The 21,471-nt window shown below is 42.1% G+C and overlaps 1 protein-coding gene across 1 annotated transcript; it reads right to left on the bottom strand.

Moving 5' to 3' along the window:
• Positions 1-1,504: 1,504 nt before the first annotated feature.
• LOC148145101 (pepsin A-like) lies at positions 1,505-17,989 on the bottom strand. The gene is made up of 8 exons (XM_087973515.1): positions 17,833-17,989; positions 14,565-14,682; positions 11,551-11,669; positions 10,653-10,852; positions 9,695-9,814; positions 7,151-7,295; positions 4,685-4,783; positions 1,505-2,514 (listed from the first exon to the last, which is right to left on the bottom strand). The coding sequence occupies exons 1-8, from the start codon at positions 17,863-17,865 to the stop codon at positions 2,365-2,367; spliced, it is 984 nt and encodes a 327-aa protein (XP_087829641.1). The 5' UTR covers positions 17,866-17,989; the 3' UTR covers positions 1,505-2,364.
• Between the last annotated feature and the right edge of the window lie 3,482 nt (positions 17,990-21,471).

Here is a 21,471-nt window from a genome sequence, read left to right as displayed (position 1 = left end):
CTCACTAGCTCATAACACTGGGAGTAATCCAGATATTATTACTCTCGAGGACCTCCTTTTTAAATTCCTGCCATCTCTCTGTAACCTCCCTTCAGAATCTCAACCTTTTCCCTTCCTATGTTGTTGGCCCCAATGTGCACAATGACCTCCTGCTTGCCCCTCTCATCCTTGAGAGCATTCTGCATCCTCTCTGAGACATTTTTGAGCCTGGCAGAATGGAAGAAATATACCATCTGAGTTTTCACTCTTGGGCACAGAAGCGTCTGTCTGTGCCTTGTACTAGAGAGTCACCGAGCACAATTGATCGCTTGGAACCTGATGTACCCCCCATTGCATTAGAGCCAGTCTTGATACAACATACTTGGCTGTTCATGCTATATTCACCTGAGAATTCATCACCCCATACATGTTCCAAAACAGCATACTTGTTTGAAATGGGGATCGCCACAGAAGACTCCTGCACTACCTGCCTATCTCTCTTACCTTTCCTAGAGTTAACCCATCTATGTGACTGTATCTGTGACTTTTCTCCCTTCCTATAACTGCCATCCATCACACCCCCTTGCTCTTGTAAATTTCTCATTGCCTCTAACTGTCTCTCCAACCGATCCATTCGATCCGATAGGATTCGGAATATGAGTTCCCTGATTCATGCTGTTAATCTGGTCCACGGAGGGAGCCCTGGCTGTCAGATATAAACAGGAGTGTCAGAGGGTGGCACGGTAGCACAGTAGTTAGCATTGCTGCCTCACAGCACCAGAGACCCGGGTTCAATTCCCTCTCTGCGTGGGTTTCCTCTAGGTGCTCCGGTTTCCTCCCACAACTCAAAAATGTGCAGGTTAGGTGAATTGGCCATGCTAAATTGTCTGCAGTGTTAGGTGAAGGGGTAAATGTAGGGGTATGGGTTTGGGTGGGTCGTGCTTTGGCGGGTCGGTGTGGACTTGTTGGGCCAATGGGCCTGTTTCCACGCTGTAAGTAATCTAATCTAAAAAGGTTCTGCTCATTCTCAGAGGCAGTTCTGTGCTCGCTGAGTCAGTGTTGTGCACTAGGCAGGTGGAAATAAAGGATGACTTGGTGACAGGATATTGGCCCGCATGGACCTATTTCAGTTGATCTAATGTGATAAAGGAAAACTATTTACTGATCTAACGAGGAGAGTTTTACAGTTAACTAGATATAATTAAATGCATATTAACAATTAGTTACAGGTTGCATTGATGTTATGAACATTGTGTGTTGTGGTATGGTGCAGGGAGAGAATGGTGTGCTTATTTAGAATATTCAGATGTGGCTTAATGTGTCTTTTAGGAAAAAGTGAGGACTGCAGATGCTGGAGAGTCAGAGTTGAAAAGGGTGGTGCTGGAAAAGCACAACAGGTCAGGCAGCATCCGAGGAGCAGGAGAGCTGATGTTTCAGGCTTAAGCCCTTCATCAGGAATGTTTTGAGCAGATGTGCAGAGCAGCCCATCACTGACATGAAGAAAAAGTTGTAATAACAAAAAATCTTTGCAATATGTGTAAGTTTATTGACATTGTATTTGCTAATGAAGAAAAATAGAAAATATTTAGTGTGCACCATCAAGATGAAATCTCACTGCATGATCTTATTAAAAATCACATCAGAGATCATTACTACACTCACAGTTTAGGACACAAATTGACAGAGTGGGTTTCCCACTCTTATTTATAAAAGTCAGGCACGTTCGATAACAATGGACAATGCCAATTACCAATCTGCCACCCCAGCTGTGTACGCATGAGATCATGTAAAGATCATTTTCCTACTGTTCAGGAATGATTAATACAATTTCATGCAAAAATGTTGATGTGCTTTTTCTAAGACCGTACAGCATGCTTTCCACACACATGTCTAAATTCATCTACAAAAGCAATCATCTAAAATGTAGATGGCTTTTGGCTCTGGAATGTTTATACGATCTAATGTCCAGAGCAATTAATTCCTAGAGCAGCTAAGTCTTCATTTAGGATTGAAAGCAGCAGAGAGGAGAATAAAATTATGAGTGTGACTACGATACAGTTTATCATCCACGGTTGACAATGCAGATAATCCATTTAAAGCATATTTTCTTGAGCAATTTTATTGGATTTAGAGGTCAGTAATGTGAAGGGTGTACTCAAATTGAATGAAGAGGTTGCAACTAATTGACTGTATTTTAGAGATGTGCCTTCATGTTGTCTCATACATAATCAGATTAGCTTGCCTGCTCTATAACCAAAGGTCAATGAGGCTTTTACTGAAATTCTTGTTACTGTGTGGTTCCATTGCATCAGTCATGACTAAAGAATGAGGGAAGGACTCAAAAAGAATTGGAATGCACTTTAAATGTAATCTTGGATGATTAAATTAGACGGATTTGGCAAAACCCACACGATTGTTTCCTCTGTCAAAGATGGAATAGTATGGCCCAATGAAGACATCCCCCAGGATCCAGAGTCCTCCAGAAGAGCTTGGAAGGTACATGGAGTCAAATCCACTCATGCAGCCATACTGGTCCTGAAAGAAGTGCAAATTGTGAGAGTTAGACCCCCAAAGTGATTTATCTGCCATAACTAATCCTTCTGTGAGTAAAATAAGCAAAAGATGAAAACGTTTGTCTAGCATTTCTTCTTTGATGATTGCTCAGAATTAAATCAAAACAGCTTTTGATTAACAGACTGTATATCCCACTCTCGACATTATTTTGTCAGCTGTAAGTCAAACTGCCAGGTAATTATCAAAGGCTAGGGAATTGGTTTAGCTCAATTGGTTGGATTGTTGGTTTGCAGAGCAGTGTGATACCAACAGTGTGGGTCCAATTCCCATCACTGGCTTGAGGTTATCATGAAGGACTCTCCTTTTCAACCTCTTCCCTTGCCTGAGGTCTGGTGGCCCTCAGGTTAAATCACCACCAGTCATTTCTCTCTGATGAGAGAGCAGCCCCTATGGTCTGGTAAGACTATGGTGACACAACAACAATCAGTGGCTGATTTCCAGATGAAGGAAGGAATGAAAGTTTATGCTTTGGGATCTCAGTTGAGTCCTCACACAAATAGCTTGTTGATAAATATTGAGATAAGAGAAGAAGATTAGATTAGAAAAAAAAATCAATTGGCAAATGCTTCTTTCATGGACAAGGGTGAGTAAAAAGGTTTTGGAGAAACTGAATAAAGGATTAATTATGTTTTATCACTGATTATTAAAAACTAGATTATTGACAAAAATTGTACTTATATAAAATTTGCTAGAGTTTCTATTTAATGGAGCGAGCAAAAAAGTGAATAATTTGGTCCAACAGTTCTTCTCTCTGTTCAGTGCTGTGCTACAAACGTTATTTTCCACCATACAGTTAAGCATGCACTGTGTCAATATTAAAGATATTATAGCCCACTTTAAGCATCTATTCCTTTCACCCCCTGGTGCACTGTCACTGCACTGTGCACCATTTACAAAACTCACTGCAGCAAGTTGATTGGAGATGCCGGTGTTGGATTGTGGTGTACAAAGTTAAAAATCACACAACACCAGGTTATAGTCCAACAGGTTTAATTGGAAGCACTTGCTTTCGGAGCACTGCTCCTTCATCAGCTAGTGCTCCCAATTAAACCTGTTGGACTATAACTTGGTTTGTGTGATTTTTAACTTTGTAGCAACTTGACAAGTCTTTTTCAACGATTCACTTCAAACCTCAAATCTTCACCATCTAGATGGAAGTTCATCAGGACGTTGCCTGGTATGGACAAATTGAGCTCTAAGGAGAGACTAGATAAGCTTAGATTGTTTTCTTTTGAGCAGAGAAGACTGAAGGGTGAACAGGATTGAGGTGTGTAATGCAATGCGGGGAATGGACAGGGTAAACATAGAGCCGCTGTTCCCCTTGGTTGAGAGATCAAGCATGAGGGGGCATAATTTTAGAGTAAGGGACCAGAGATTCAGAGGAGATTTCAGGAAAAAACCTTTTCACTCAGAGGGTGGTGGGAATCTGGAATGCACTGCCTGGCAAGGTAGTGGAGGTCAGAAACCTTACAACCTTTAAAAGATATTTGGATGAGCATATCAAATATTATCACAGTCAAAGATATGGGACAAGTGCAGGAAATTGGGATTAGTGCACTCTTAGTGGTAGTTATATCAGTACAGACTTGATGGGCCAAAGGGCTTTTTCTGTGCTGTGTGAATCTGTGAATTGAGAAGGATGGGAACATCAAGTGTGTGGGTACAGCATTATCCCCAAGCCCCCTTCTATGTCACAGAACATCCTGACCTTAGATAATTAACATCATCCCTTCATTATTGCTGACTTAAAATCATGAAAAGCCTTTTCTAACAATAGTGTGAAAATACGTCCATCTCAAGTACAGCAACACTTCAAGAAAGTTGCTCACCACAACCTTCTCCAGGGCAATTGAGGATGACAATGAGTACTGATCTTGACAATAACACCCGCATCTGAAGAATTAATAATATAAAAAACTCTTCCCTTCTGTTGTTAATTGATAAGGAAATTAATTTTTTCACCATAACTGAGCTTATTCACTCAATCATGTTCAAAAGTGGTACAGGCTCATTCATTTTCTGTATAGTTTCTCCAAAAATTAACTGACAAGCAACTTTGCTGGATACTAAAGTCTGAGAACCTAACCTAGCTGTTAAGAATCAGCTTTATCAAACTTAAGCAAAAGCATACCTGGATTGTGTATTCAGATGGAGTAAGGGGATAATCGATTCCATTGATTGTGAAGACTACATTCGGCATGTTGGGCAGATTATTGCAGTTGATGGAATACTGTACAATCGATGAAATAATTAAAAACAAGCATGAGCAGAGCATTCTCCAAGAATCATTGGAAGAAATGTTTATGAAACTAACAAAGTCAACAACCTCATTATTGAATGTGCAGTTGGTCACATCTTAAAAGTTGTCTTGGCTGACATTCCAGCACAAGTGCTGAGATGCTCCTGCAAATTGTCTGAGGTGTTGGGAGGCTCCCTGCACCCTCTTTGTGAGAAGGCCACCACTAGGGATTTTATCAACAATATCCACTTGCCCCTAAATGCAGGAAAATTGGCCATTAGTTGCTGGGCTTGTGGAGAAGCTGCTGATGGGGAAACCCAAACCTATAACACTATATCTGTGAGGAAAGCTAAAACATTTCCATTTTTATTTAAAACTATTGTTTATTTTGGACTCTGTTTAGGGGTGCAGCGTTACTTTTTTAACTATATTGAGATAGTGGATATTAACTTAGGATTCAGTGTATGTAGAAAACAGAAGCTGGGGATGTTGGTCTTTGAGGTGTATATTTATAATGTTTAGTTGTGTAAGTACAAGCTTGTTATGTTTGTAAAAGTGAGGCCCCAGTTCTGCCCTTTACCAGCAAGCTTTCTGGTGTCGAACAGGTCAGATGTTCGGGTTACAAAAGATGCTCATATCCACCTATTAGGAGTCTGCTTTCTAAAGGCATCCTGACATTGCTGCTCCATTGGACAGGTTGGCCGTATTGGATGTCCAGGAACTTCTACATTGTGAATTCCCATCATCCTTCCATATTTGAAATGGCTTGAAGTTCAAGCTCAGTGGTTAGCATTGCCGCTTCACAGCACCAGGCACCTGGGTTCAATTCCAGTCTTGGATGAATGTCTGTGTGGAGTTTGCACATTCAGTGGATTTCCTCCAACTGCTCCAGTTTCCTTCCACTGTCCAAAAATGTGTGGGTTAGGGTGAATTGGCCAAGCTGAATTGTCCATAGTATTCAGAAATGCTAGGTTCATTTGTCAGGGGAAATGTAGAGTAATGTGGGTACAGGAATGGATATGGGTGGGATCTCTTCGGAGGGTCGGTGTGGACTTGTTGGGGCAAATGGTCTATTACCACACTGTAGGGATTCTATGATTCAACTTTTCCCAAGGTCCCAGGAATCCTCAACATAACATCGGGATCAACTTCATTTGTAGTTGTACTTAATGCATTTCCCTCTGATTTACAGATGGAGCTAGCAGGTTGAATCTAGTCATTTCAGTCATGATAAATTGAAATTCTTTTGGGCCTTGTAGTTATTTATAAACGTTGGGTGCCAGGGCCACCACTGCTAGTCTTTGAAGTTAATAGCTATGCCTAATGTGATAAAAAATGTTAGCACTGGGAGGTGGGAGATTTCCAAGCACCTGTCTGTGCATTGTGCTCAAAGACAGCAGAAAGTTTAGAGAACTGCAGATACTGGAAATCAAAAATAAAAACAGAAAGTAGATTTAACATTTTGGGTCCAGCGACCCTTCTTCAGAACAGCAGAATTGGGTAAAACATAAAGGTCCCTTTACTCTGCCCCAGTAGGTTGCCAGAGCCCCAATCTCAAAACGGCATTCAAAACCCACACTGCCTTGGCACAGATCTAATATGTTGAAGCCTCTCAGAGTGAGATTGGCATTATTGGTCAATCAGTGGCAAGATTAGTACTGAAACCCCCTGCCTATTGAAGTACTTGATTGAGACTGCCAAGACTCTTTTGATGGTACGCTTCTGAGGCCAAACATTAGAAATGTTCTTTAACCCTTTGGTTTATTTATGTTCAAAATTGGAATGTAAAATTCAGGAGGCTGTAGTAATGGGAGATCTATACTCTTCAGAGTGAATAGCAACAGACTTTATTGGAAAACTTGCTTAGAGCCCAATAACCCAACGCTCCAGATCTATGGGACCGGATGTAACTTTTTAGCTTCTCTATCACATGTTCAGTAACGCAGCCTGAGAAAAGGTATGATTCCACCAAAGGCAAATCCCTATCATTACCCATTTTTCCCTCTTGTACTTTATTGTGTTCTACAATGCAAAGTAATTAATGAACACAATGACAATATACATTATTGATTAAGCTTCTAAAGGTTTTTGTAAACTAAAACTAATCTTTTAAAGATAGCATAGATTTATACATCAATATATAAATAGCACAAAATAAAAGGTGCATTCAATAGAACCTCGTCTGAAAGGGATCTTGTGGTGCAGGGGTATTGGCACTACCTCTGAACCAAAAGGCCTGGATTCAGTTCCATCTGCTTCAGAGGTGTGTAATAACTCTTTTGATCAATTGATTAGAAAAATATCTAGACCCTCCTCTGACTGATTATAAAAATCTACGAAGCTTTCATCGAAGCTTACCTGGCCGTAGTACCCTTGGGTAGCACCGATATATTGTTGGATAGTGCTGATGGCTGTATTGGGACCAGTAAGCAGGGAAGTGCCAGTATCAACAATGGCCTGGCAGCCTCCACTGCAGGCCACAACCTGACCATTGATTGTCACCCTGAGAGAAGACAAGATGGCACTTGTTAATTGAATACCTTCCCACCACGTCTAACATATTCCTTAAAATCACCCCCTCTGACCAAGCGTTTAGTCACGTGTCCCACCTCCTTATGATGACGAGAACTTAAAAATCAGAGTGCTCCCCCGCCACCCCTCTTAAATCTGCTCAACCATTCAAGAATTTAAATCATTGACCTCAACTTCCCCTCTCCTTGTTATCCCATACCCTAAATTCTCCTGGAACTCAAAAATCCATCAAACTCATGTCATGTGTACACTCACTTGACTGAACATGTACAATTCTTGAGGCAAAGAATGGTAAAGGTTCTTAACCCTTTGAGTGAAGAAATTCTTCTTCCAGTCAAAAATGGAGTGGTAGAGGTCTATAGCACAAAAATGGGCCCTCAGCTCATTGAGTCCGTCCTGGTCAAAAATAATCACCTAAATATTCTAAAATAGTCATCCACAGAGTTTGGATCTCTAGTTCCATACTTTGCAGGCAATGAAAATGTTCTCCCAGCACCTATTCTGCCAGACCTCTCTAAACATTTATAGTTCAATGAGATCACTTCTGTCTTCATCACTTTAGGAACTTGAGTCCACATATTCTCCCCTCAGAGGACAACATTCTGATGTGGTTTGGCATCAAATTTGACATGGTAAAGCTCTTGTGAAACACTTTGAGATGTTTTATGACACTAAAGGTGCTATGTAAATGAAACCTCGTTGTGTTGTTACTGCTCAAACTACCATATTAATGCAATATGAGTAGAGATGATCGAAGGAGGTAAATCTAAATTTAAATCTAATAACAGGAGTGTTTTCCTGACACTTTAGTAGTATTTTATGTTCCAGGATTCTTACAGTGCTAAGGATAGAATCAGCTTGGAGGGATTTTAATTAGCTCAGGATGAGATTTCTGTCCTAGCTCATCAAATGACCATCACTCTCAAACCATTGCAGTACCACTGAGAGCAGTAGCCACTGCTGCACTTGCGTCTGGTCCCCACTGGAGGTCAGCACTAGAGACAAAGGGGATGTTAGCTGAGGAGTAGTGGAGGGCTTTGGTGCTGGTAGACAAATGGGATTGATGGGAGCGGCGACCAATGGCAGTCATGGGGTAAATATTTTGGCATCCTGATTGGTGCAGGCCCAGATACCTGCTCTACCCCAAGATGAGGTGGAGGTGCTGGCGTTGGACTCGGGAGGACTAAGTGAAAAATCACACAACACCAGGTTATAGTTGAGAGTGTGGTGCTGGAAAAGCATAGCAAGTCAGGCAGCATCCGAGGAGCAGGAGGATCGACATTTCAGGCATAAGCCCTTCATGTGGTGATCCTGTTGCATCTGCTTCTGGAATTAAAAGTGCTGCAATGGGCCAACGTTGGGCTTCAACATCCCTTGTTCATAATATGCCTGGAAGAGGGCAGCTCACTTCTGTCTGAAACATATACCTGAAACATCGATATTCCTGATGAAGGGCTTATGCCTGAAATGTCGATTCTCCTTCTCCTTGGATGCTGCCTGACTGGCTGTGCTTTTCCAGCACCACACTCTTCGACTCTGACCTCCAGCATCTGCAGTCCACACGAACACCAGGCTATAGTCCAACAACTTTATTTGGAAGTACTAGCTTTTGCAACACTGCTCCTTCGTTGGATAGCTAGCTACCTGACAAAAGAACAGCACTCCAAAAGCTCGTGCTGCCAAATACACCTGTTGGACTATAATCTAGTGTTGTGTGATTTTTATCTTATTCCATGATGTTGTGGTTCCATGATGTATTCCATGATGTGAGGTCACATTTACAAATACCAATCTTGAGTCAGTTTTATTTATTCACTCATGGGATATGGGCACCGCTGTCTGGGTCAGAATTTATTGTCCACCCTTGAGAAGGTGGGGGTGAGCTGCCTTCTTCCAGGCATATTAAGAAAACGGGATGTTGAAGTCTGAAGTTGGCCCATTGCGGCACTTTTAATTTCAGAAGTAGATGCAACAGGATCTCCGTACCTTTACTCACCCCATAACCATTGACTAACTCCCCATTCATTCATTTTAGTCGATTCATTCTAAAGGACACAGATCAGACAGTTTGGATACATGGCACATTATTGTCCAAATATTCTGACTAAATGCACTTGGTGTGCAATACTGTCTGCAATAAGTTTATCCTCAGATGGATTGAATGTTAGCTTTCCCAGCCTGGATTTAAACAGTGGTTCAATTATAATCTGTAAAGTATCCATTAACTGGTGCATTCTCTCTGTTGCTCAGTGCGTCCATACCTGGACCTGAGCTGCGACTCATTTCACCTAATATTTCCATGTCAAAGTATGCCTTGCAATGTGATGGTTACAGCTTGCATTTCCATTGTGAAATAGGTTGCTCACTTACCTGTCCAGTTGGATTTGCCAGTAACCTTCTTGAGTGACGGGCACCCAGTTAATTTGACCTGTGTAGTGGTTTGGATCAACTCCACCAAAAACAACTTCACTTCCGGACTGACCATCCTGTCTGTAAAAAGAAGTGAATCTGAATGTTAATTTCAGCAGGGATCTGCCTGATATTGAAGAGCATGGACAGAGCTTCAGAAATGCCAGAGTGGTGATATCTTCTGTTTGGGGCTTGCAGAACGTGGTGTCATTAGCCGTTGAAAATCAGACAACATTTCACTCCATTCAAGAAAACACACTCAATCCTCAATGTGCTGTTTGAAATTCAACAAAGCCCTTTTCAAAACGCCTGAAAGAAATTGCAATGATCCAATTTCCTATCTTGGATCGCACATGCAATTCAAACAAAATCTAAAAGAATTCCATTTGTTCACAAGGATGTACTGAGAACTTTGCTCGAAGTTAGAGACTACCTGACATGGAAACTGTTCATTTCAGTTGCTGGAAAAATACAAAGATGCATATTGTGTTAATTGCTTTAAAAAATGGCTATGTGGTGATATTAAGTTAATCCCCCATGTTACACAGGGTGCTATGCAGTTGAAAGTCAGATAAGACAATCAGAGGGTTAGATAGGGTGGACTGTGAGAGTCTTTTTCCTTGGATGGTGATGGCTAACACTAATCGACATAGCTTTAAGTTGTGGGGTGATAGATATAGGATAGATGTCAGAGGTAGTTTCTTTACTCAGAGAGTGGTAGGGGCGTGGAACACACTCGTAGTAGACTCGCCAACTTTAAGGGCATTAAAATAGACATATGCATGATAATGGAATACTGTAGGTTAGATGGGCTTCAGATTGGTATCACAGGTCGGCGCAACATCGAAGGCTGAAGGGCCTGTACTGCTCTGTAATGTTCTATGTTCTATGCAAGTCTACATAAGGTGTGACAACATACCTAGTGAGGTAGAAAGCAAACAGGTCATGTTGGACCAGGTTCTCAGCCATCATGTTATCAAACACAGGTGTGGCACTGGACGAAGCAATGTTTGGATAGGCCAGCCCCAGGATCCCATCAAATGGAGCATAGTAGAAAGTGCTCCCAGGTTCAGTCTCACTTAACCCAAATTCCTGCTCTTTGACAGCAATGTTTGATACCTAGAAGAAAGAGAAAGGCTCAACTTGTTCTGAGGAATTATCATGCTGAGAGCTATCAATAAACCAGACCATGAATTTAAATGAATGAATACCACAGTAACGAGAAAATCTAAGGTTATGCAATGACTCATAATTACAAATAAAATAGAAAGTCTTAGAGAAAATCTGTTGGCCTGATATGGTCAGTGGGGAGAGAAACAGAATGATCATTTCAAGCCCAAGGTGAATCTTTTTCTAAACAAGTCATATCAGAATTGAAAGGTTAACTCTGTTTCTCTCTCAATAAAAGAGTTTCTACTGCACTTTTTGTTTTAATTTCAGATCTCCAAACTATGCAATATTTTGTTCATATTATGTTTATTGATTGCTGTTCCTCCAGTTGACACTTTACACAGAGAGAAAGGTCAGTTTTCAGTGTTGATGTAGGAGTTGAAAATTCTGAACGACTTCCAGAAAACCTGGCACACCATTGGCTGTTTAGCAAAGATGAGTTATTTCACAGAATCTATCGACTCTGACCTGCTTGGTTAAGCCATAGTATTTATTTGGCCAGTCTAATCAGTTTCTGGTCAAGTTGAAGATTTGCATCAAATGTTTCAAAATATTAATATACAAGGAAGTTACATGTGTATGAGCAGTTTAAGAATTTTGACCTTATTTGATTATAACATTATTGGTAAAAGTTACAATATACGTACAGTGACTGTGTCATAGCCCAGGACCCCAGTCATGCTGCCTGAACCATACTGAATAGACAGTGGTTGGTTTGTTGCCTGAAACGTTGAGGACTTGCTTGGTGAAAATTTCTTGTGGTTTGCTGTAAAGGTAAACATTTTAATCATTTGGTCATTTAATTTCATAGCTGAATCAAGCACAGGTCATCCATAAAAATTGCTGTATAATTGGTGGAGCACTATTTGTTTCTGTTGAATTGCACACTTATTAAATGAGGGATAGTTCATTCACAAGAAGTGAACATCATTGAATGTACCAACATTATTTTCCCCACCCACCCCTAACTGTCAAAAACATTGCTCTCGGTCTAACGTCACATGTAAGCCAGAGTAGGGAAGGACAGCAGTTTCTTTCTCTAAAGGGTACTCGTCAACCAGACAGTTGTTGCATAGTCATCGCTAGAATTTTGATTCTGAATTGTTATTGAATTCCAATTCCATAAGCTGCCAAGGTGGGATTTGATCCCAGGTCCTCAGAACATTATCTGGGTCTCTGGATTAATAATCTCACATTAATACACCACACCATCACCTCCTTGTTAGCATGAGCAAAAGGACTCATTTACAACCAGCAATATTAACAAGAGGTCAAAGGTCTTGTAGGGCATCTTATCTTATAAAGATCAAGTCACCATGGTCTTATCAGACTCTCTTATTACAGAGAGGGGTAACTGGTGGTGGTTAACCACTAAGGCAAGGGAGAGAAGGAGAGCCCTTCATGGTAACCTCAGCCGGTGTGGGAATTGAACCCACACTGTTGGGTCACTCTCCATCACAAACCAACCAACCAAGTTAGTTGACCTCCAGCATACCATTCCTCATTGCTTGTCAGAATCATCATCTGGCTTGGCGTATGAGCTAGCAGGTTAAAACTATTCGTTAAAAGAGTCCCATGAGTTAATGATTGCATTGAAATAGCTCAGATGATCCAGGTTGCTTTGATGCGGGCAACTTTTTACTTCAGTGTGAATACAAAACTTGTATGCATCCATTGCCAAAGTGCTTAACAGCCAATGAAATAATTTAAATTATAGTCACTGTTGTAACATTAGAAACATAGCAGCCAATTTGTGCACAGAAAGCTTCCACTAACGGCAATGTGATAATGACTAGATGATTTATTTGTCATCTTTGGTTAAAGGTTAGAGATTGTCCAACATGCTGGAGAGAACTCCTTTGCTCGTTATTGAAACAGTGCAATGGGATTGTTTTTAATGCGTGCTTGTGATCAAACAATGTCTCAGTTCAATGTCTCATTCAGAAGACAGTAGCTGTAACACTGCAGCATTCTCTCAATATTGCACTGGAATGCCAGCCAGATATTTCCTTCTTAAGTCTTTGAAGTGGAACCTGAACTCACAACCTTCTGCCTCAGAGGCACAAATGCCACCAGTTGAGTGCAACTTTGTGGATCTGGTTTAAACTTAATTTCCTGAGTGAGAGCCAATAGACCCAAAGCACGACTTTTTGTCACATTAGATTATTTTGTCATACACCCTTCTTAGACATCATGACCTTGTTGTTATATAATTCTTCTTTCCATTTATCTCAAAAACTCATCAAACGGAAATCACAACTGTACAGACAGCAAATAAAAAGGTATTTTCAAATGTATTTTCATTTTGGATGGAATTTCTTATACTTCATAGTGATGAATGTGGAGGCAAGTAGTTCATGAATTCAGCAAGGCTAGACCTCACTCTCCCGTCTCCCCTCGGATTACACTCTGGGTGGGAGGACCTATAGTTTACCCTCACACGTTGACACCAATTGAGGTCCTTAAATGACCAATGGATGACAAAATGGATAGTATAGTGGCAATGTCACTGAGCTAACAAACCAGAACCCTAGGTTAATATTCTGGGGAGGTGAGTTTGAATCCCATCATGGCAGGTGGTGAAGTTTGAATTCAGTTAAAATAAAATCTGGGGTAGACTGCTAGCTTTGGTGTCGGCACTGCTTATTTTAATAAAGAATCACCTGGTTCACTAACACCATCTTGGAAATGTATCTGATCTGGCCTTTACCTGACTGCAGTGCCATAGTAATTAGATTAGATTAGATTAGATTAGTTACAGTGTGGAAACAGGCCCTTCGGCCCAACAAGTCCACAGCGACCCGCCGAAGCGCAAACCACCCAGACCCTCATTCCCCTACATATACCCCTTCACCTAACCTGCAAATTTTTGGACTGTGGGAGGAAACCGGAGCACCCGGAGGAAACCCACGCAGACACGGGGAGAATGTGCAAACTCCACACAGTCAGTCACCTGAGATGGGAATTGAACCGAGGTCTCTGGCGCTGTGAGGCTGCAGTGCTAACCACTGTGCCACCGTGCCGCCCTGTGGTTGATTATTAACTGCACTCTGGACATTTAGGGATAGGCAATAAATACTGGCCTAAAATAGATAGACTTGTAACCAGTAAAGGGTTATGGGGAAAAGCCAGAAAAGTAGCTTTTCAGAACAGCCATGACTTCATTGAATGGCAGAGCTGACCCGATGGCCTGAATGGCCTACTTCTGTTCCTGTTCCTTATGGTCTTTGCCCTATGTCTAATGAATTGCTCAATGATTTTGTGACTTTGGTTGTTCCCTTGCAGCAGCCATGGCCTCCTCCATGGTATTGTTAAGTACACGTGTCGCTAGCCTCTGGTTGGCCAGTAGCTCTCTCTCGGCAGGACCTCCACCCCAGGGGCCTTGATTCCAGAGGAAGTCCCTGTCGGTGGTCTCTCCACTTCCTGATTGGCTTGACCATTAATGCTTCAAGAAATTCTGCTTATTGAATCAATCAGGTTTGGATCTACCAAATATTCCCTATCCTTGAATCTCTTCAGTTATTTTTGGTATGTTTTGTATGCCCTTTAACTTATGATCCATCCATTGTGTCCTTGGGCCACTCCCCAGCCAGTGCCCAGATCACTCATAATGGGTGAATATGCTGATCAAAAGTTAGGAAGACTGTTTAAATACACTTACTGCATGATTGGCTGGAACAGTAAACTGATGGGACCCAAAGGTTTGATGAACCAGTGTCAAAGATGACTGTGAAGCTTTGTGGTGGGGTTCCGATGCTAATTGTTCCATAATAAGACATCTGTAGGAATATTGTAGTTGAAGGAACAAGTTAGACTTGGTTAAAGCTTGTGAAACAATGTTTCAGTATTTATAGACACGCTGGGCAGATTGTCTTCTTGCTGTACCGAGGTCTATTGGATGTTCTACACGATATATGACCAGAATTAGGCCATTTGGCCCATTGAGTCTGCTCCCTCATTTGATCTTGACTGATATGTTTCCTCAACCCCATTCTCCTGCCTTTCAGATTAGATTAGATTACTTTTTTATAGATTAGATTAGATTACTTTACAGTGTGGAAACAGGCCCTTCAGCCCAACAAGTCCACACTGACCCGCCGAAGAGCAACCATTGCTGTGCTCTTCCAGCACCACTGATCCAGAATCTGGTTTCCAGCATCTGCAGTCATTGTTTTTACCTCGTTGATAGCAACCCACCCAGACCCATTCCCCTACATTTATCCCTTCGCCTAACACTACGGGCAATTTAGCATGGCCAATTCACCTAACCTGCACATCTCCGGAGGAAACCGGAGCACCCGGAGGAAACCCACGCAAACACGCGGAGAATGTGCAAACTCCACACAGACAGTCGCCCGAGGCAGGAATTGAACCCGGGTCTCTAGCGCTATGAGGCAGCAGTGCTAACCACTGTGCCACCATGCCGCCCGAAACTTTTGGCAAAACTAAAGCCACATTCCTTAACTTGTATTGGCAAACTTATTCCAATCCGTCAACCTGCTCAGTTGTCTAGTTCCACCAGGCTGTGTACAATGTTCAGTTTGTTCAATGTTAACCTGATTTCCTGAACCCAAATGGTCATCAGATCAAAAAGTCATAAGAAAGCTCAAGACAGCCTGTGTCACTTAATTAACTCATTGATTGTGCTAAACCCTTAATATCCTTAATCCACGCCTTCATCAGTTCAAGCAACGATTTCTTAAATACAGCTATTTTTCCAAACTTCACAAGTTTGAGTTAGTTCAGCATTTTGTAGCTGAACTGTCACTCCCAACCTCCTGACTGTTTGACACCTCTGTCCTTATCACAGCCGCATTGCCTTCCAGCTTATTGTCATCCTCACCCTCATTTCCAAATCACTTTAATCTCTCTACTCCTTTATATCTGCGCAGTCATCGTAGGTATGATTTTGCAGATCACCAACTCCACTCTTTAAGGGAATGGAGAAGAAACAGTACTCGAGAACTCAAGTCTTACATCGGTGTTGTTCTCTCCAACTGATGGAGCAGTTAAAATCGAATGGCTTGATTTCTGTCGTTTCCCATGAATCAGTTATTGGTTCTTGTGGCATGTGAAGCTTGTGCTGTTATTTGAGGGACTGCCATTAATAAATGGAAGTTGGATTCATCTCAGTGGATGGTCTGTCTCACTGTCCAGATGGGTAGATTTGCTGAGGAGGCAGTACGATCACCAGTGTTAAACGTTAAAACAAACCTCACACTAGTTGGGCTGGGAAGAGGGATTGCATCTTCTGGATGAAGCCATTGTTGAGTGTTGGAAAACCTGTCTGGATCACTAATGTCCTTCAGGGAAGGAAGGTGCCAGCCATCCTTACCCAGTCTGGCCTACATGTGACTCCAGACCCACAGCAATGTGATTAACTCTTAACTGCCCTCTGGGCAATTTGAGATGGGCAATAAATGCTGCCCTAGTCAGCAACAACCTCATCCCCTGAATGAATTTTAAAAAGGTGCAAGTTAATGACCATTTACCAGCAGAAAGTAAAAGTGATTTACCTCCCTGTTTCTGATTTTCTTTAGGTGTTTAAGAATTCATTTTGATTCTGTTTTAATGCAATATTTTATCCATCAAGCCACATAACCTATACTCTGGGAGACTTGGGGTTGACTCTAAGCTCCAACCTACCTCGCAATTAAATAAACGTGGTGTTTGTGGAGGGGGGAAGGAGGGTTCTAATAATTTTACTGTTGGGTTGATAGTCTAAAATGGATGAAATTAAGCCAACCCTTCATTGAGCACCTGCCATGACTTTAACTTCCATTAGCTTTCGGAGTAGCAATTATCAAGAGAGGGGTATAACATTAAACATTTCCAACAAGGAGACAGATATAATCCTTCGGACTAAAAGGATCGAAAAGTATGTGAATTAACTCTTTAGAGGCCAGCATCCCATCACCAATCACCCTTTATTTACAAACGCATAGCCTTTGACAATAGCACTGTCTCTCACGGAGTCAGGTATTCAGTGGCTCAATATCTCTGACATTCATCCCTTTAAGTCAGTCTGGGCTCCCTGATTGGACCAGATTAACAGCCCCAATCAGGGACCTCATTTTCTAAGATATCCAAATGGCTGACCTCATTATAATCAATACAATATGGGAAGAAAGCAGGAAACAGGTGCTGAGTTGGGTGATCGACTATGATCATACTAAATGGTATGCAGACTGGAATGGCCAAATGGCCTACTCCTGTTCCCTTTTCTTATTCAGCTGTGGACCTGGCCATCACTGGCTGGACAATATTTATTGCCTGTTCCGAGTTGCCCTTGGGAAGGTGGGGATGATCTGCTTTCTTGAACTGCTACCGTCCACTGGTTTTGGGTTAACCCACAATGTCCTTAGGGAGGGAATTCCAGGTTTTGACCCAGCAACAGTGAAGGAATTGCAATATATTTCCAGGACAGGATGGTGAGTGGCTTGGAGGGGAACTTGCAGATGGTGTTGTCCCTTGTATCTGCTGTTATTGTCCTTCTAGATGAAAATGGTTGTGGGTTTGGAGGGTGCTGTCTGAGGATATTTGATGAATTTCTGCAGTGCATCTTGCAGGTGGTACACACTGCTGCTACTGAGTGTCGGTGATGGAGAGAGTGGATGCTTGTGGATATGATGCCAATAAAGCGAGCCACTTTGCCCTGGATAGTGTCAAGCTGCTTGAGTGTTTTTGGATGTACAACCATCTATTTTTCTATGTTGTCACCAATCTTAAATTGCCTTAGTTATACCAAAAATAATATTCTGTGCTCCCAGGAAGAAGTGAGGTCTACTGCCTAATTCAAGAGGGAGGACTACTGCTTGCCAGCATTGCCACTCTAAACTTCCTTTTAGCTAGACTCCCACTGGGGTTGTGAAATTGTCCCTAAATGTCCTCCTGGACTTGTTCCTTTCCCCACAGTGAGGACTACTTACATCCAGGTAGTTTATGAGTGGCTCTGTAGACATGGTCTGCCCATTGAAGTAGCCTGCATATTTGGAGTATGGATTGTATAGGTGTTTCTCCAGTAAATCACCAAGAAGCCCACGTTCTTCCAGAGCCTGCCGGGCAGATTTACCCTTCGTCAATTTAACCCTGTGAAGAGAAACAGGACAAACTGTCGGGCTTAAATCGATACTGTGAGCAACCGACCTAGCTCTCTTAGTTAATCTACAGGATGTAGTAACAATGGTTAAAAACACCAGCGACACAGAGTCTTACAGAAGCAGACCTTTCAGTCCCACCCATCCATTTCCTACCAGGTTTCACAAACTGTAATAGTCCCATTTGCTTGTATTTGGCCCATATCCCTCTAAACCTTTCCTTACCTTGTACTTTTCTTTTAAATATCTTTTAAATATCTTTTAAATGTTGTAATTGTACTCGCCTCGGCCACTTCCTCTGGCAGCTTGTTATACACACATACACCACCTTCTGTGTGAAAAAATTTGCCGCTGATTTTAACCTCAAGTCTACTTTCCTACATATCCTGATAATCTTTGATCTCCGTGGTAATCAAGAATCCATCTACTTCAACCTTAAAAATATTTAATGTTTCTCCACCCACTGCCTTTTGAGAAAGGGAATTCGAAAAACTCTCAAACTGTTAAGAGAAAAAATGTTTCCTCATCTCTTTTAAAAGGGTTATTTTTAAAACTCGAGTTCTAGTTTCTCTCACAAGAGGAAATATTCTTTCAACATTCACCCAGTCAACTTCCCTCAGGATCTATTACGTTTCAATTAAGTCACCTCTGAGTTTTCCAAACACCAGAAGATACCAGGAAGCAAGATCGATGTAGTTGTCCATTCTAGTGAATGGCCACCCAATGACCAGTGAAATCACTATGCTAATGAATGTTGGCAATTCTTTTCATACTCAACATGTTTCTGCTGGACAGTAAACTCCATTGGCCACCTAAAACAATTCACTAACGAGTCTCTTACATTGTGCAAATGCGTTGTTATCAATATTTTTATAGCAACCTGTTCAGACTCGGTATGACACTCCTCGAGAGGAGGTTCTAGAACTGTGCCCTTTGACCAAGAGATAGAAGTACTAATACTCTCCCACAAGGACCCATGCAAATATAAAAGTGTCCTTCTTCATGAGAGAGAGGGAACTGAGTAGGGAGATTAATCTGAGGGTCTCCCCATCTCAGGCAAGTGAGCCTTTATGAGGCAAACTCAGCACTCTGTCTAGCAATGGGGCTCTCTATATCCAGGAACCTCTCAGCAGTGGCTTTCCAGGCTCTTTAGGACCATGAATAGATAAAAGGTGTCACAGAGCATCCAGAGCATGGTCTATGCTGTAGGGAGCTCAAGTGCAGGGATGTGACTGGTGGTATTTGCCGAGGAGAGCATAGTCATAGCCATTGTGGAGAGTTGGGTCTGATAATGGGGTTGCTGTTAGGTCAGGATCATGATTTGGAGGTGCCGGTGTTGGATTGAGGTGGACAAAGTTAAAAATCACACAATACTAGGTTATAGTTCAACAGGCTTATGTGGAAACTAATATGTCAGGATCAGGAAGTGTACAGTCTGGGTGAAGGGGTTGTTTAAGGATGGTAGTGGTGTAACTGGCCGTGATGATGAGGTAAAGTTTCAGGAGAGATGTTGGGACCTGGACTTTTACCAGTGAAGGGATAAGATGAAAAAGTTGATAACAGCATTCAGTATACCCAAGACTAAAACAAAGGCATAAAGACCTGAGCACAGAAATAGCAGTGATGGATGTTCTGCTGGACTTGGATTTCCAAGGTGACTTCCATCCTTTCCATGAAGGCAGTCAAGAACTCACTTGCTCCAGCCATGGCAGTGATGGAATTGAACTGGACTCCTGAATGTTTCACGATAGTGTAGTGAGGGTCTATGCCATCACTGCCTGATATTCCCCTGTGTGTCTCTGTTGTGTGCAGCATGACACTAATGGTCGAAGCTGTACTTGATACTTTTGTGAAACAAGTTAGCACCAGGAGGCTGTTGGTTAATAAGAAATTAGCCGAGCAACAGCTTCTTTTAAGTAAGTTGCACTTTGTAAAACCAGAATCTGATGATGTAAATGACGAGACAAAGAGTGGTGAACTCATGTTTCACATTCTCAGTCTCGTGGAAAGCATCAATGTTATCACATTATCCAAAGTGTTTGCCAAAGGTTCAACAATCTTCTTTCCTCAGAAAATTGGTGACAATTCATCATTTGCTAAGATTGACAGGTGAGCAATTGCCAGCATACTAGCCCTGAAAATTCAATAAGACATGTATAAACAGGCTTGGGAAACCATACATCATCCTGGAATGTAAAATTTTCAACAGAAAATGGTTCATCATATCTTCCACCGGATCAATAGTGCTGTAATGTAAATATCATTGACCCACCTAGATGTTGTCATTGCTCCGCATCATAGACACTCCTGGTCCTACCTTGTTCTTTGCTTTGTCCCTGCCTGCCCTGACTGTTTGACTCACTTCTTTTCTCAACTGGACCATTCTCATAATGATCTCTATCCCCCTGGGTCCCACCCCTCCACCACCACGACCAACCCCCCCGCGCCCCCCCACCACCCCACCTTGCTAGTTTAAATCTTTCCAAGCAGCTCGAGCAAATCTCTCTGCCAGTGTATTCATCCCCTTCCAATTCAGGTGCAATCTGTCCTTGTACAGGTCATTTCTACCGCAATAGAGATCCAATGATCCAAAAATGTGGATCCTTCTCCCATACACCAGCTCCACAGCCATGCATTCATCTGCTCTACCTATTCCTGCCCTCACTAGCTCATAACACTGGGAGTAATCCAGATATTATTACTCTCGAGGACCTCCTTTTTAAATTCCTGCCATCTCTCTGTAACCTCCCTTCAGAATCTCAACCTTTTCCCTTCCTATGTTGTTGGCCCCAATGTGCACAATGACCTCCTGCTTGCCCCTCTCATCCTTGAGAGCATTCTGCATCCTCTCTGAGACATTTTTGAGCCTGGCAGAATGGAAGAAATATACCATCTGAGTTTTCACTCTTGGGCACAGAAGCGTCTGTCTGTGCCTTGTACTAGAGAGTCACCGAGCACAATTGATCGCTTGGAACCTGATGTACCCCCCATTGCATTAGAGCCAGTCTTGATACAACATACTTGGCTGTTCATGCTATATTCACCTGAGAATTCATCACCCCATACATGTTCCAAAACAGCATACTTGTTTGAAATGGGGATCGCCACAGAAGACTCCTGCACTACCTGCCTATCTCTCTTACCTTTCCTAGAGTTAACCCATCTATGTGACTGTATCTGTGACTTTTCTCCCTTCCTATAACTGCCATCCATCACACCCCCTTGCTCTTGTAAATTTCTCATTGCCTCTAACTGTCTCTCCAACCGATCCATTCGATCCGATAGGATTCGGAATATGAGTTCCCTGATTCATGCTGTTAATCTGGTCCACGGAGGGAGCCCTGGCTGTCAGATATAAACAGGAGTGTCAGAGGGTGGCACGGTAGCACAGTAGTTAGCATTGCTGCCTCACAGCACCAGAGACCCGGGTTCAATTCCCTCTCTGCGTGGGTTTCCTCTAGGTGCTCCGGT

This window comes from Chiloscyllium plagiosum, unplaced genomic scaffold, assembly GCF_037043375.1.
Source record: "Chiloscyllium plagiosum isolate Xiang-an unplaced genomic scaffold, Cpla_swu_hap1 HiC_scaffold_26, whole genome shotgun sequence".
Classification (NCBI taxonomy): Eukaryota; Metazoa; Chordata; class Chondrichthyes; order Orectolobiformes; family Hemiscylliidae; genus Chiloscyllium; species Chiloscyllium plagiosum.
This window is presented reverse-complemented; position numbering and strand designations above follow the sequence as displayed.